Source organism: Bubalus bubalis, chromosome 4 (assembly GCF_019923935.1).
Source record: "Bubalus bubalis isolate 160015118507 breed Murrah chromosome 4, NDDB_SH_1, whole genome shotgun sequence".
In the NCBI taxonomy this organism is placed as follows: domain Eukaryota; kingdom Metazoa; phylum Chordata; class Mammalia; order Artiodactyla; family Bovidae; genus Bubalus; species Bubalus bubalis.
The window spans coordinates 22919869-22936644 of NC_059160.1; the positions used below are offsets into that span (position 1 = coordinate 22919869).

Here is a 16776-nt window from a genome sequence, read left to right on the forward strand (position 1 = left end):
AATTATACATATACCTACATCATCTCTTTCTTTGGATTCTTTTCCTGTATAGGCCATTATAGAGTATTGAGTAGAGTTCCCTGTACTGTTCAGTAGGTTCCTACTACTTATCTATAATTAATTTTTAAAAATTGAAAATATAGTTGATTTACAATGTTGTGTTATTTCATGTCTGAACCACTTGACTGTGTGTATATATATATTATTTTTCATCTTCTTTTCCATTATGGTTTATTATGGGTTATCGAATATATGCATATTTGCTTCTAAAATATTATTTACTTATTCATTTTTTGGCATGTGGTATCTTAGTTCCTTGGCCAGGAATTGAACCTGCACCTCTGCAGTGGAAGCATGGAGTATTAACTGATGAACCACCAGGGAAGCTCCAACAGAGGACTTCTGAAGACCCTAATCAGTACTTTTTAGTGTGGTTTCAAGTCTCCCCATGATCCAGCCCCTCTTTCCACCATCCAACCATATTTCTTTCTCCTCTCCAGGCCTTGTTTTTCATTCAGGTCAGTTTTCTCCCTCTCATCTGCTCACCTTTTCTTAGAGGTTGTCCCTGTGCTGAACTGCCTTTTATTCTACTCCCATTTATCCTCTGTGCTCGATTCCCATTGATCCTGCTTCTTACCCAAGTACTTTCCCTGCCTTGGAGATCTAGTTCATCTTATCTCCTCTGTGAGCGTTCCTTCCTACCCTCATCACTCTGGCCCTCACTGATCACTCCCTCAGGGAACTTCACAGTCTGTACTGTCCAAAGTTATGGAAATAATATTTTCTGCCCATTTTATTTGTATTAATAAATGTATGAATAACTATAATAAATAAAATGAATTTAAATAATAAATAATAATAAAACAGAAACAGACTCACAGACTTAGTGAAGGAACTTATGGTTACCAGGGGAGAAGGATGAAGGAAGGGATAATCAGGGAGTTTGGGATTGACATCTGCTATATTTAAAATGTATAACCAACAAAGTCCTACTGTATAGCACAGGGAACTCTGCTCAGTGCTATGTGGCAGCCTGGATGGAAGGGGAGTTTAGTGAGAATGGATACATGTATAGTGTGGTTTCAAGTTTCCTTGTGATCTGGGCCATGTAGGACTGGGTCCCTTTGCATTCCACCTGAAACTATCATAACGTTGTTAATCAGCTATACCCTGATACAAAATAAAAAGTTAAAAAATAATAAATAATAACAAAAACAATTGTTGTTGTTGTTGTTGTTCAGTTACTAAATCACGTGTGACTCTGCAATCCCATGGACTGCAGCATGCCAGGCTTCCCTGTCCTTCACCGTCTCCTGGAGTTTGTTCAAACTCAAGTCTGTTGAGCTGGTGATGCCATCCAACCATCTCATCCTCTATCATCCCCTTTTCCAGCCCTCGATCTTTCCCAACGTCAGGGTCTTTTCCAATAAAAACAATACATTTATTAATTTCTTTTATTTGTAATTCATCCCTTTGGTTAGATTTATAGTTGCTTGGGTGTTAGGCTCCACATTTTATGTCCTTATAGCACCTGGCCCTGCAGGGAGCACCTCCTAGGTGATGGATGAACTGATTAATGGAAGGATTCTAAGGATAGAATTCCAGGCCACATGAAGTTACTTTTTAGTAGTGTGCTTTTCCAACCCATGATTTTAAATGGAAGCCACCTGAGATAAGAATTTTAACAAACTCTGGACAAATTCATTCTGAAGTGGTATTCTATCATCTAGAATCTCCTTAACTTTAAAAAGCTGTGTTTTTTTCCCCCACTTTGAGAGAAGACTATTTTAGGGAGAAGCGTCCTCCCCTTTTCTCACTTTGGGCACAATCACAGTTTGTCTTAAGCTGTAAAAGCTTTTCTATAAAGTTTACATTAAGGGTAAAGGGATTTTCCAGATGCAGAAATATGACATCTGGGAAGATTCACCCAAAGACACGTGTGAATGGTGAAGTTGCTGTTAGACCAGCAGGAGAGGATTTCCCATTAATTCTTCCAAGATGACCATTTTGGTGACCTTTGGAGGAGAGACAGAGAAGGTCAACCCCTTTGGCTTTAGTCATGGGCATTCCTCACTGTTGTGAGGTTAGAGTTCCTGGCATACTTGTCTTCTAAGGAGATTCCTCCTGACCCCCTGATGGCTTGAGGCAGGTGAATTAAGGGTTAATGACCACAAAGCCCTTTGAGCACCTTAGATAAAAGAACTGTCTCAAGTACTAATTATTGTTATTTTAAAATCTAGGGTAATAAAGTTAGCCCATCTTCTCTAGGCCCTAAGCAAAGAGGGCTCTCTTTGCCTACACGCAAGCAAATTACTCACATCTCCTTCCTTTTGTCTTTTATGCTGTGACCACATCACACCAAACAGCTCAGGCTTTGATGAATCAAAGTATATTGATTACAAGTCCATTAAAAACAGAGATAAAACTGTCAAGAGGCCAAACGCCTTTTGCCAAACATCTTTTTGTGTTGTTTCCTTCTCCTAGAAACAAGCTGGAGGGAATGTTAGAGGTGACCTAATCTAACCCTTTCATTAATAATAATAAGGAAGCCACCATGATAATAGGAGGATTTTAACAACAGGGAGGCAGAGACCCAGAGAGATAAAGGGAGGTACCCAAGGGGTGGGATGTTAGGGGAGACAGCCAGCATTGTCTGACTCCTGGTCCCATTCTTGCTGCTGTACCAGGTTACTTTCCTGATATGTTTCATATTGTGAGGACAAGCCCTAGGAGGAATAAGCCCTTAGATGTGGCAAATGGGTCAGGATCAGAAAGAAAGAAAAATGTTGATTAGGAGAATGCATCACATACCCTTTATCCCAAAACAGCTGTCATTGTTGTTCAGTCGCTCAGTAGTGTCCAACTCTTTGTGACCCCATGAACTGCAACATACCAGCCTTCCCTGTCCTTCACTATCTCCCGGAGTTTGCTCAAACCTATGTCCATTGAGTTGGTGATGCCATTCAACCATCTCATCCTCTGTCGTCCCCTTCTCCTCCTGCCTTCAATCTTTCCCAGCATCAGGATCTTTTCCAATGAGTCAGCTCTTTGCGTCAGGAGGCCAAAATATTGGAGCTTCAGCTGTCCCGGTAAACATGTGAGGACCAGCTATATGAGATGGGTTGATCGGGCTGGGAGGAACATCTCTGATTCTTTTGCTCACTGGCCTTTCCAGGTCTGGCTTCACGGATTGCCCCCAGTGTAGTTGTTTAGGGCACAGTACACAGAAGGCTCCTGTGCTTAGAGTCTAATGTCCCGCCATCACCATCTTCAAATTCTTAATAATTTAATCTTGAATTTGTGTTTTATTTATTTTTAATGAAAAAGCTATTGGCTTAAACAATTTTTTTAAAGAAATTTATTGCATTTGAGATTTTAAATCCCCTATGTGGGCTTGAACTGGTGTCTCCTGCAGTGGAAAGGTGGAGTCTTAACCCTTGAACCACCAGGAATTCCCTGAATTTGTTTTATGAATGAAGTCAGATGGTACTTGGAGCTTTGGCTCATGCATAATCCTGCCTTCCATCTCTTTTGTGTCTCATCACCTGTCTCTCTCCCTGGGACAGGTTCTTGGCCACCCTCTCTCTGCCACCCCTTGGGGGCCCCAGGGCCCCTGGTTTCCCCATTTCTGCCCCTGTCCCTAGACTCCCTCCACACTCCACCTGGGCTCACCTGTCTGACATGGGTTGGGGTGATAGACCTTGGAAAGGGGGGATTGATTTATGTCCAGGCAGGATACTACATTTTCATTTTGCACTGGGTCATGCAAATTATGCTTTTGAACTGTTGTGTTGGAGAAGACTCTTGAGAGTCCCTTGGACTTCAAGGAGATCAAACCAGTCCATCCTAAAGGAAATTAATCCAGAATATTCATTGGAAGGACTGATGCTGAAGCTGAAACTCCAATACCTTGGCCCCTGACACAAAGAACTTACTCATTGGAAAAGACCCTGATGCTGGGAAAGATTGAAGGCAGGAGGAGAAGGGGATGACAGAGGATGAGATGGTTGAATGGCATCACCGACTCAATGGACATGAGTTTGAACAGGCTCTGGGAGTTGGTGATGGACAGGGAAGCCTGGCGTACTAGAGTCCATGGGGTTGTAAAGAGTTGGACACAACTCTGCAACTAAACTGATGCAAATTATGTAACTAGCCCTGGTCATCTCCTTCAATTTTCTGGCATATGATAGCTAACTCGATCAATTTCCTATCAGGATGTTAATATTGTAGAGTTTAATTGTATTTTATAATGTGAAGTTATTAATAGTTGTGAAGAATTACAGTGTTTTATTTGGGTCAGGAAACTGTGAAAACTCTCAACCAAGCCTTATTTAATTAATAGGGGTATTTGGGGGAGGGAAGTTATCTGACATTTTTCTCCAGTTTTTGCCTATTATAACATTTAAATTGAACTAATATGTTGTTGTTGAGTCACTAAGTTGTGTCCAACTCTTTGCAACCCCATGGACTGTAGCCTGCCAGGCTCCTCTGTCCATGGAATGTCCCAGGCAACAGCACTGTAGTGGGCTGACATTTTCTTCTCCAGGGGATCTTCCCAACCCAGGGATCGAACCTAGGTCTCCTGCATTGGCAGGCGGATTCTTTACCACCGAGCCACCAGGGAAGCCCTAACTAATATATACATTGCTATTATAGTGAGTTGTTTTATCATTATTATAAGAAAGCAGATGATGAGAAAAATATAGAGGTATGTTCAAATTCAACTTCTGGATCTGGAAGTGTAAACATGACAATACTGAAAAAAATGTTGATTAATAAAAAAATTTATTTCATTTGAGCTGTATTCTGAAAAGTAGATGCAGGATCTTATAATGAAGATTATTTAAATGTGATTTTAAAAATATGCAAAACTTAACAGAAGTGAGACTCAACATATAATCTATAATGAAATTTTTATAAAGGAAAACTTAAAATCTTCAAAATTAAAAACATATCCAGGGAAACAACATGGTATCCTGTCACTAAATCCCACTCATATTTCCAAAGGTGAAATACATGAATTTATCAGTGATTCCTAAGTTGTTATCTACTGTTAATAAAAGACGCTTCTAATCATCTATTTAGCAATATACTGTGTGTGTGTGTGTGTGTGTGCGTTCAGTGGCTAATTTCGGGCCGACTCTTTGCAGACTCCATGGACTGTAGCCCACCAGGCTCTTCTGTCCATGAGGTTCTCCAGGCAAGAATACTGGAATGGATTGCCATTTCCTTCTCCAGGGGATCTGCCCAACCCAGAAATCAAACCTGTGTCTACAGCATTAGCAGGTAGATTCTTTATCATTGAACCCTCAGTTCAGTTCAGTCGCTCAGTCGTGTCTGACTCTTTGCGACTCCATGAACCCCAGCACGCCAGGCCTCCCTGTCCATCACCAACTCCCAGAGTCCACCTAAACCCATGTCCATTGAGTCAGTGATGCCATCCTACCATCTCATCCTCTGTCGTCCCCTTCTCCTCCTGCCCTCAATCTTTCCCAGCATCAGGGTCTTTTCCCATGAGTCAGTTGTTCTAATCAGGTGGCCAAAGTATTGGAGTTTCAGCTTCAACATCAGTCCTTCCAACGAACACCCAGGACTGATCTCCTTTAGGATGGACTGGTTGGATCTCCTTGCAGTCCAAGGGACCCTCAAGAGTCTTCTCCAACACCACAGTTCAAAAGCATCAATTCTTCTGCGCTCATCTTTCTTTATAGTCCAACTCTCACATCCATACATGACCACTGGAAAAACTATAGCCTTGACTAGATGGACCTTTGTTGACAAAGTTATGTGTCTGCTTTTTAATATGCTGTCTAGGTTGGCCATAACTTTCCTTCCAAGGAGTAAGTGTCTTTTAATTTCATGGCTGCAATCACCATCTGCAGTGATTTTGGAGCCCAGAAAAATAAAGTCAGCCACTGTTTCCACTGTTTCCCCATCTATTTCCCATGAAGTGATGGGATGGGATGCTATGATCTTAGTTTTCTGAAGGTTGAGCTTTAAGCCAACTTTTTCACTCTCCTCTTTCATTTTTATCAAGAGGCTCTGTAGTTCTTCACTTTCTTCCACAAGGGTGGTGTCATCTGCATATCTGAGGTTATTGATATTTCTCCCGGCAATCTTGATTCCAGCTTGTGCTTCATCCAGCCCAGCATTTCTCATGATGTACTCTGCATAGAAGTTAAATAAGCACTGTGACAATATACAGCCTTGACATATTCCTTTTCCTATTTAGAACCAGTCTGCTGTTCCATGTCCAGTTCTGACTGTTGCTTCCTGACCTGCATACAGGTTTCTCAAGAGGCAGGTCAGGTGGTCTGGTATTCCCATCTCTTTCAGAATTTTCCACAGTTTATTGTGATCCACACAGTCAAAGGCTTTGGCATAGTCAATAAAGCAGAAATAGATGTTTTTCTGGAACTCTCTTGCTTTTTCGATGATCCAGCGGATTTTGGCAATTTGATCTCTGGTTCCTCTGCCTTTTCTAAAACCAGCTTGAACATCTGGAAGTTCACAGTTAACATATTGCTGAAGCCTGGCTTGGAGAATTTTGAGCATTACTTTTTACTAGCGTGTGAGATGAGTGCAATTGTGCAATTTGAGCATTCTTTGGCATTGCCTTTCTTTGGGATTGGAATGAAAACTGACCTTTCCCAGTCCTGTGGCCACTGCTGAGTTTTCCAAATTTGCTGGCATATTGAGTGCAGCACTTTCACAGCATCATCTTTCAAGATTTGAAATAGTTCAACTTGAATTCCATCACCTCCACTAGCTTTGTTTGTAGTGATGCTTCCTAAGGCCCACTTGAACCCTTAGGGGAGCCCAATAATATATTAGGTGGCAAAAAAGAAAGAAAAAAAAAACGGGACATACAGCTGCTAAAAATTCTTTCAGGATATATGTTGTTGTATTAGATGCTCAGTTGTGCCCAGCTCTTTGTGACCCCATGGGATCACACCAGGATCCTCTGTCCATGGGATTTTCCAGGCAAAGATACTGGGGTGGTTTGCCATTTCATTCTCCAGGAGATCTTCCCAACCCAGGGATCGAACTTGTGTCTCCTGCAATGCAGGCAGATTCTTTACCAACTGAGCTACCAGGGAAGCCCCATGGAATAGTAGATATGATTTTTGAGGATAAAAATGATAAACCAGCTAACAATGAAAAATTATACCTCTTAGTATCCCATAACAGTTCATCAAATCTGTATTACTACAGAACATAGGAAGCAACTTTTAAACGCAATTACTGTATGATGTAGAGTCTGTGATTCAGCTTGATAAAAGCACTGTTGAAAATTGCCAGCACTTTTGGTGAGATTCAAAATGAGTGGAAAAAACAATTTTTATAGAGGATTTCTTGTGCTGTTTAATTTCACTCACACTGGATGAAGTATGATCTCTGAGATGCAAAAATATATTGTTAATTCAACTGTTTAAACTAGAAAAACTGTAAAGGAGTTATAAACTTAGACAACAAATGTGACCAAAAATATGGCAGAGTTGTAAAAAATGGTTGAAAATGGCTAACAACCCTGGTTTATTCATCATGAAGCTTTGCAACCTAAAGATATTTTACTTGAACCTCATGAATTTCTTGAAATCAAATGAAATGCCAGTGAGCAAAACTTTTAGACATATTTTGTTCACATGTTGGAACTGACTATATCCACTTACTGCACACGGTGGAATTCCTGGTTGCCAGAAGGTACTAAGCTGAGCATAATATATAAACTCAGAAATAAGATGTCGATTTCTTGAGTTGAAAAACTATCTCACTTGGCCAATATTTACGTGATATTTGGATAATAAAAGCGCACTTTTAACTGCTTTTTTGAACATTCTTGAGTACAATTTTGGAAGAAAACCATGGTATATTTTAACATGTCAAACACATTTGAAGATTCCAAGAAATGTGGCAGTTTTAAAAGAGGGTTGTAATTCATCAAGAGATGGGGTCGAATTCCCCTCCACTTGAAGCTCTGGCTGGCCTTAGTGATTCTCTTGTAACCAATAAAATGGGGTGGAGGTGATGATATGCGATTTCTGCCAAGGCTAGGTCAAAATGTGCCTTCCAGCTTTAGTTTTGGTCCCTTGGACTACTCTGGATTCTTTCTTCTGAGACACAGCTTCCTTGTTCTGAGAAGCCCAAGCCACACAAGAGACTACACGCAGGTTCTCCGGTCAACATCACCAGCTGACGCCAGCCTCCCAGCAATCATGGCCAAAGGACCAGACATGGGAATGGAAGTCTGCTGGGAAATGGATTCTCTTGTTTCAGCAGTTCAATCAAATCTTCGATGAACGGAATTTATGTATTTGTCAAATGCAAGACATACTTGCTTTGCTATGAGTTTTCTACAAGTTCAAGTTTATTTCTAAAGAGTTCTAAAATAGCCTAGTTGAAGCCAAAGGCACATATCCCTGAATGATCAGGTAATCTCAGAGGCACCAGCATTCCATCGAAAAGGATGTTCATTCCAAAGTCTTTAAATTTTCTTTATAATCGGAGTAATTCTAGCTGATGCATATTTTCAACATGATTGCAATACAGAGAATGGAATGCTATAAAGTCAGTTTGAATGAAATAAAGTTAGAGATATGCATTTTTACATCTCGCTTTTCTCTCATGGTCACAATCATAACTTTTTAGAGGAAAATATGAAGCTTGAAAGAAAAACGTGAATAAAAGATCCTTGCTTTTCAAAACTATAAATCAATAATTGAACAAGGAAGAGAATAAATGACTTCATTTAATTCTTACACTACATTATGTTTATCATGTAGATTAAGATTAAAGAAAAAATTTCTGGTGCTAAATATTAAAGATTACTATATTACCAATCACAACAACCTATTTGGGTGAATTTTTAGGGTTTTAAATTTTGGTTGGATTTAAAAAAAGAAAGAACCAGGTCCAATAGTGTATCAGATGTACATGTTATTGTGTCTTCAGGTAGTCCACTGGAATGAATTTTACACACAGGTAGGCTGCAGTCCATGGGGTCGCGAAGAGTCGGACACGACTGCGCGACTTCACTTTCACTTTTCACTTTCATGCATTGGAGAAGGAAATGGTAACCCACTCCAGTGTTCTTGCCTGGAGAATCCCAGGGACGGGGGAGCCTGGTGGGCTGCCGTCTATGGGGTCGCACAGAGTCAGACACGACTGAAGCGACTTAGCAGCAGCAGCAGCAAGCACATCTGTTCACTCAATAACAATCATGTCTAAATTTTTGTTTGTGTTATTTATTTAGAATTTTTATATTCTATATGAATAGCAATAAAATACTATGCAACGTTGTCTCTGTCATGCTTTTTTTAAGTAGATTTAAATTAAAAAAAATTATTTATTTATTTTGGCTAGGCTGTGTGGCTTGTGGGATTGAACCTGTGCCCTAGGCAGGCAGTGAAGGCATGGAGTCCTAACCACTGCGCAGTCAGGGAATTCCCAATAGACTTTTTTTTCAGAAGCAGTTTTAGTTTTACAGAAAAACTGAGTTTTACAGAAAAATACAGATTTCCCATTCTCCCCCTTTCTTTCTCCCTACCCTTGTTTCCCATAGTATTAACATCTTGAATTAGTGTGGTACATTTGTACTATTGATGAACTAATATTGATATATTATTATTTTCTAAAGGCTTCCCTGGTGGCTCAGATGGTAAAGAATCTGCCTGCAATGCAGGAGACTGGAGTTCGATTTCTGGGTTGGGACTATCCCATGGAAAAGGAAATGGCAACCCACTCCAGTATTCTTGCCTGGAGAATTCCATGACAAAGGAGTGGACTCTTTAGCTTCCTCTGTCCATGGAATTATTTTCTGAAGTCTATTGTTTATGATGTTCACATTTGTTCTTTCTGTTGTAAATTCTATGGATTTTGACAAATGTATAACAACATATATCCATCATTACAGGGTCATATAGTATTTATTGTTCCACTACTCTAAAAATCACCTATACTCCATCTATTCACCCCTCTTTCTCTCCACTGCTGAGCTTTTACTTTACCATTGGTAGTAATGGAAAGTATTGCTTCATAAAATATGTGTTACGCATGTGTGAGTGCTTGTACTGGGTTGAAAGGTAAAATGTAATTTGATTGTGGATTGGGGTAAGAACAAAGCTTGAAAAATACTAGCCTCATTAAATGAGTTCTTGCTTGCACTCTAACTTGAGTCTGGCTGTTTGCTATGAACTAGCTCTCTGCTGCTGCCCTGGTCTTGGGCAAATCTCTTGATCTCAGGATGATTTCTGGCTTTTTGACTAGAGTGAGTTTGTGAATAGTGGTGCTGTTCAGAGAGTCCAGGAAAACAGAGGAAGGAAAAGATTTGGGGGGTTTAAAGAATCCCCCCAAAAGTTAAAGTTCCATTCTGGTTGTGTCATCTGAGAAATCTGAATTACTTATGTGAAAACGTCAAGCAAGGCGCTGGATCCATACATCTGGAGCTTATAGATTTATTTCTGCCTTTTTGTACTTTTCAAAAATGTTTAACTTCCTGTTGGCATTGTAGATGTATACCAAGCTGATGGCAAACAGGTGGACTGGCTGCCCCTCTCCACTCCTCATTTTCCAGCTTGCTTTCAGCTGCTGCATGAATTGGGAAACACATTCATTCTTTTATTCATCCCACATTCATACACTGAGCTTTTGCTGGGAGCTGAGGGTACAGAAATGAATAGTATTACTCTGCTCAGTATTCTGTAATAACCTACATGGGAAAAAGAATTTGAAAAATAGATACATGTGTTTATGTATGACCAAATCGCTTTGCGGCACACCGGAAACTAACAGAAATAGTAAATCAATTATGTTGTTGTTTAGTCGCTAGGTTGTGCCTGACTCTTTTGCAACCCCATGGACCATAGCCCACCAGGCTTGTCTGTCCACGGGATTTCCCAGTCAACAATACTGGAGTGAGTTGCCATTTTCTTCTTCAGGGAACCTTCCCTACCCTCTTCGAAAGATCAGGATCCAACGGGTAGAACCCGCGTCTCCTGCGCTGACAGGCAGATTCTTTACCATTGAGCCACCAGGGAAGCCCTACAAAAGGATAAATATAACTCACACTGATGTCTGTTATATAGGAAATCCTAACAGTTATCATCAAAAGGAAAAAATACTTTTCTATTTGCTTAATGTTTCTTTCTTTCTTCCTTCTTTTTTTTTTTTTTTTTTGGTCACTAGGGATGTTCCCCAACCAGGGACAGAACCCAGGCCCTGGCAGTGAAAGCCCAGAGTCCTAACCACTAGGTCACCGGGAACTCCCATTTAAAGCTGTTTCTATATGAGATGATGGACGTTCACTAAACTTATTGTGGTAATGATTTAATCACATATGGAAGTCAAATCATTATACCATACACCTTAAAGTTATACAGTGCTGTATGTCAATTATATCTCATTAAAACTGGAAGAAAAAGTCCCTATGTTGTAGACATTATTTAAGGAGGGATGATGGTCCTTTGTTAGTATTGGGGTAACAAGAACTTCTTTTATCTGACTTTTAATCAAGAGGACAGACAGGGCTGCTGATCTGACAGGGGGAAAATAGGTTGCTGCTGTTCTCTGTGCTGTCTCTAGAGTTAGAAGCTCATGGAATTTGTTCATCTACACTCCAGGCAGCGGCCTATGCCCTAGAGACACAGGGATCATAGCACTGCCACATTGGCTGAGCCTCAGAATAAATGATACAGGGAGGAGGGAGCACCCACCTCGTACACTCACTTGTAGAGCCACATTCTGCCTCATTACCTTTCTTGCCAGACAAGGGAAACAGACACTGAGAGTTCAGTGTATTTGGTCTTGGAGTTAAACTGCCTAAGTTCAAATTCTGGCTCTGTCGGGTATCATCTGTGTAGCCTAGAGCATGTTGATGAACCTCTCTGGACTGCCCTAGTTTATCTGTAAATGGGGGTATTGCCTGTGACTCCCTCATAGGATTGTGGGGTCTAATAGAAAGGGAATTCATGTAACAAGTTTGTGTAGTGCCTAGAACATGGTGAATGCTTAATAAATGTTAGCTGTCAATAACTCTTATTTTTTAAAATTCAGCTGATCTACATTAATAAGACCGAGCATCTATTGTACACATACCCTTGTAGACTTAGAAAGTATTCACAACCTAAACGTTATGTTTTATTCGGCAGGAATTTTTAGGACTTCAAACCCAGGAGGCAGTAGCTCAAGTAACCCTGAGAGAACTGGTCTGAGGAGGCAGAGCCAGGTTCACAAGTTTTGCAACAAAGGGCTGGTAGTCTGAACAAAGGGCAGGTAGTCAAGAGATTATTGTGAATTAAAAGGAAAATAAGTTAAGGAATTTAGCACTGTTCTTGTATGGGAAGATGCAAGAGTCTGGGCTCACTAAAATCATTGATTTGATATGCACCTCAGCTATCTGGGGCCAGCATCTTGTGTTTTCACATCCTGAGTGTCCTCAGGGCTCACCGTAGGGGGAGGCTGCAGTCAGATGGCTACTAGATGGCAGGTATTCTTTTCCTTCCGGAGTTCCCCCAGGGCTCACTGGCTGATGACCATGACAGCCTTTGTTCACTGATATGGCAGGCAGTATTCCCTTTCTTGCCCTTACTCTACGGGGTGACTGGGGACTATAAATCACTAAGGAAGAGGGATGTAACTGGAGACCGTGTCATAGTGATCAGAGTTACAGCTCAGTTTTATTTAGAAAATAAAGGAAAGTACATCCTTGAGGCATGAGGGCACGCCGACCCAAGAGAAGAGAGAGAGAGAGAGAGAGAGAGACCCGGCCCTTTGGCTCCTCTTTTTGTATGTTTTTTCTCCTCCCCCTGGGCCTTCCCTATGTAAATTGGGCTGGCCAGGAGAGCTGTTTGTTCTACCTGAGGTCCTCACTCTGGTCCTCGGACCTTCCTTGGTTCTATTTTTGAGGGCTTTTCCCTTCCTTGTGTTTTAGCCACCTCCATTCTGGACTCTGTCCTATTCTAACAAGATTCAAAGACTCTTGAGCTGGGACTTGAAAGACGGGTAGAGGATAGATAGGGAGGTGGGGGGTGGATTCTAGGTGTGGGAGGCAAGGCAAGCAAAGTCACGGAGCATGAGAGTGGGGGACATGGCAGGGGAACCAGCATTTATTCTGGTTCTGCTAGAGGGAAGGGAACCCAGGAGGAAGAGGCACGATGTGAGAAAAGGCTGTGTTTGAGCCAGCACATAAAATGACTTTTTGATGAAAGTCTGGGCTTCCCAGGTGGCGCTAGTTGGAAGAACCTGCCTGCCAATGCAGGAGATATAAAAGACAGGTTGGATCCCTGGGTCAGGAAGATCCCCTGGAGGAGGCCATGGCAACCCACTCCAGTATTCTTCCCTGGAGATTCCCATTGACAGTGGAGACTGGCAGGCTACAATCCATGGGATCGCAGAGTCAGATATGACTGAAGCGACTGATAATTAACTCCTTGCCAAGAAAAGGTGATTCAGATTTTACTCCTTGTTTGATTATGAGATGACTCTATGCAGCCCACACCTTCAGTCTATGCTGGCCATTTTCCACCTTACATGGATTGGTTTCTGATTCTGCATGTGTATTGCTTCAGTCTATCTTCTTATTCCTAGAGAATTATGGTTGCTATAGAAACCAAATACTTTAAAGGAAAACTTAGAGCTTGTCAAGGATATAAATTCGAAGGCAAAACCTATGGCATTCAATCAAATAAATACCCATCTGTGTGGCATGCTATGAAGCTTTAATTACAGTGCTCAAGATCAAAGTAACATTACTCAAGAGTGGAGAAGCCAAATGTAAATGAAGGAGGTCTTAACCTGAGCTCAGCCAAGCATTGCACAGTACAGACAATCACCTGATGGCCCCTAAGTTATCTGTGTAAGCAGGAGAGTGTGGAATTATGTTGTGGTACACACAGGACAAAGTTTATTGGGTGTGATCACAAAACATACAAGGATAACTCTTTTTCTTGAGGGATGTTTTATTTTTCTAATCAATATCTTTTATTGAAGTATAGTTGATTTACAGAAATGTTAATTTCTGCTGTGCAGCAAAGGTATTCATTTATACATATATATGTGTGTGTGTGTGTGTGTGTGTGTGTGTGTTAGTGGCTCAGTTGTATCTGACTCTTTGCAACCCCGTGGACTACAGCCCACCAGGCTCCTCCATCCGTGGAACTCTCCAGCCAAGAACACTGGAGTGGGTTGCCATTTCCTTCTCCAACATATATATGTATATATATGTAAATGTATACTTTAAAAAAAATTCATTTCCATTATGGTTTATCATAGGATATTGAATATAGTTCTGTGTTATACATTAGGACCTTGTTGTTTATGCACTCTTCAGCTTATATCTGTTAACCTCAAACTTCCCACTCCATGCCTCCCTCAACCTTCTCCTCCTTGGCAACTACCAGTCTGTTCTGTTAGTGATTGTTTCGTAGATAGGCTCATTTGTGTCATATTTTATACGCCATATATAAGTGATACCATATGGTATTTGCCCTTCTCTTTTTTATTTACTTCACTTAGTATGATCATCTCTAGTTGCATCCATGTTGGTGCAAATGGCATTATTTCATTTTTTTATGTCTGAGTAATATTCCATTGTGTGTGTGTATATATATACACACACACACATCACATCTTTTTTTTAATACAAGATTTGGAGTTTTTAAAAAATAATTTTATTTATTTTTGGCTGTGCTGGTTCTTCATCATTGTATAGGCTTTCTTCCTAGTTGTGGTGAGTGGGGGCTGTTCTCTAGTTGTGGTCCTTGGGCTTCTCATTGCAGTGGCTTTTCTTGTGGAGCACATGCTCTAGGATGTGAGGGCTTCAGCAGTTGCAGCACATGGGCTCAACAGTTGTGTCTTCTGGGCTTCAGAGCACTGGCTCAATACTTATGGCTCGCGGGCTTAGTTGCTCCACAGCAGGTGGGATCTTCCTGGACTGGGAATCAAACCCATGTCTCCTGCACTGGCAGGAGGATTCTTTACCACTAAGCCACCAGGGAAGCCTTACCACATCTTGTTTATCCATTCATCTACTGATGGACATTTAGGCTGTTTCTGTGTTTTAGCTTTTGTAAACAGTGCTGCTATGAACATAGGGGCTTTTAAATTTTAGTTTTGTCTGGATATATGCCAAGGAGAGGGATTGCTGGATCATATGATAATTCTATTTTTAGCTTTCTGAGCAACCTCCTTACTGTTCTCCATGGTGGGTGCACAAACTTACATTCACACCAACAGTGTAGGAGGGTTCCCTTTTCTCCACACCCTCTCCAGCCTTTGTTATTTATAGACTTTTTACTGATGGCCATTCTGACCTGTGTGGTACCTCACTGTAGTTTTGACCTGCATTGCTCTAATAATTAGTGACGTTGGACATCTTCACATGTGCCTATTGGCCATCTGTATTTCTTCTTTGGAGAAGGTCTTCCATCCATTTTGCGATTGGGTTGTTTGTTCTTTGTTGTTGAGTTGCATGTAAGAATATTAATGGCATGGGAAGGGGCTTGTGGTGGAATGCAGACCATCCTTGTATGTGCAGCTCCAGAGAGCCTGCAGCCTTCAGGCTGTGAACCCGAGCATTACCTCTAGAGCAGTTTGAATATTTGCTAATATCTCTACTGTCTACTGTTTTACAACTTAATCATACAACAATCTAAATCTAAAATATTGGCCATATGTTCTACTCTAGGCCCTAGTAAGAGGAGGAGAGGGATGAGCAAGGTCTTCTCATCAACCTTTATTCTGGGAAATATGCGGACAAGAAAGGGGGCTGAAGTTGGGAAAAAAGACTGCTTTACTAGTCCATAGATTGACAATCAGCCACCTTGGTCTCTGTCCTATTTTTCACTATTTAATCCAGAATGAAGATAAACAATTAATATTTCCTTGGCTCCTGTCCCTGTCTTTTCTTAATTCACTGTTTGACATCCCATTACCTGTGTCCTCACCATAGGGCAGGAGACTGAAAGTCCTCCCTTCGTCATCTGATGATGCTCCACTGCTTGGGGTTTTTGGGGATAGAAGAGAAAGTGACTAAACAACAGGATTTGTTTCAGCTGTTTTAAGTCAAAGATCTTTATTTTTGGCTTCTTTTTAAAGAAAGCTCTTCTAAGAATTACATATGAAAGATCACGCGTAAATCACACTTCTTCGTGGATTAATAAAAATACAGTTTTCATGATTTTTAAAAATCTGTTTTTAGGGGATCCAGAGAGCTGGAAAAATGCTGCTGGGTTTTTCTGGCCTACCACTGAATTGTCTATAAGTCAATTAGAAGGACGCATGTGTATCGCGGGTACATTATTTCCCACCAAGAGAAACAGAGCCTCAGCATCTGGACCGTGCTTATCTCAGGAAATTGGCAGTGACTGGCTCTGAAGGGAAGTTGGTTCTGCTGGAGCGGCACGGGGGCGCTGCTTCCTCCCAGGGGAAGTGGGCACAGATGCAGACCCCCGTGGAGCTCGGGGCTCAGCCAGTGACTCATTCACTGCTCTTCACCAGCCAGACCTCGTTGCGACGTCCGTAGGGCTTCATGGGAGGGTCATAGCCGGTGCAGAAGTAGAAGTCCGTCTGGTACTTGGCTGTGCTCTCCAGGGCGGACCGCAGCTGGGCGGCTTGGGCAGCGTAATCAGCTGCCTTAGCATAACCACCAAACTGCCTGGGGACACAGAGCAAGTTGCAGGTTAAGAAAGGGCAAAGTCTCGGAGAGGGGGGGATTTTTTTTCCAAAAAAAGGCTATAGTGGTAAGATTTCACATCTGCCCCTTCCTACTGGGGTGGA

General features: G+C 41.4%; 1 protein-coding gene across 1 annotated transcript in view; it reads right to left on the bottom strand.

The window, feature by feature from the left end:
• Window positions 1-16042: 16042 nt before the first annotated feature.
• HEBP1 (heme binding protein 1) overlaps window positions 16043-16776 on the bottom strand; it is a 38036-nt gene continuing 37302 nt past the window's right edge. The window contains exon 4 of the mRNA XM_006075671.3: window positions 16043-16654. Coding sequence (XP_006075733.1) covers window positions 16477-16654 — 178 coding nt within the window. The 3' untranslated portion in view covers window positions 16043-16476. The remainder of the gene's footprint in view (window positions 16655-16776) is intronic.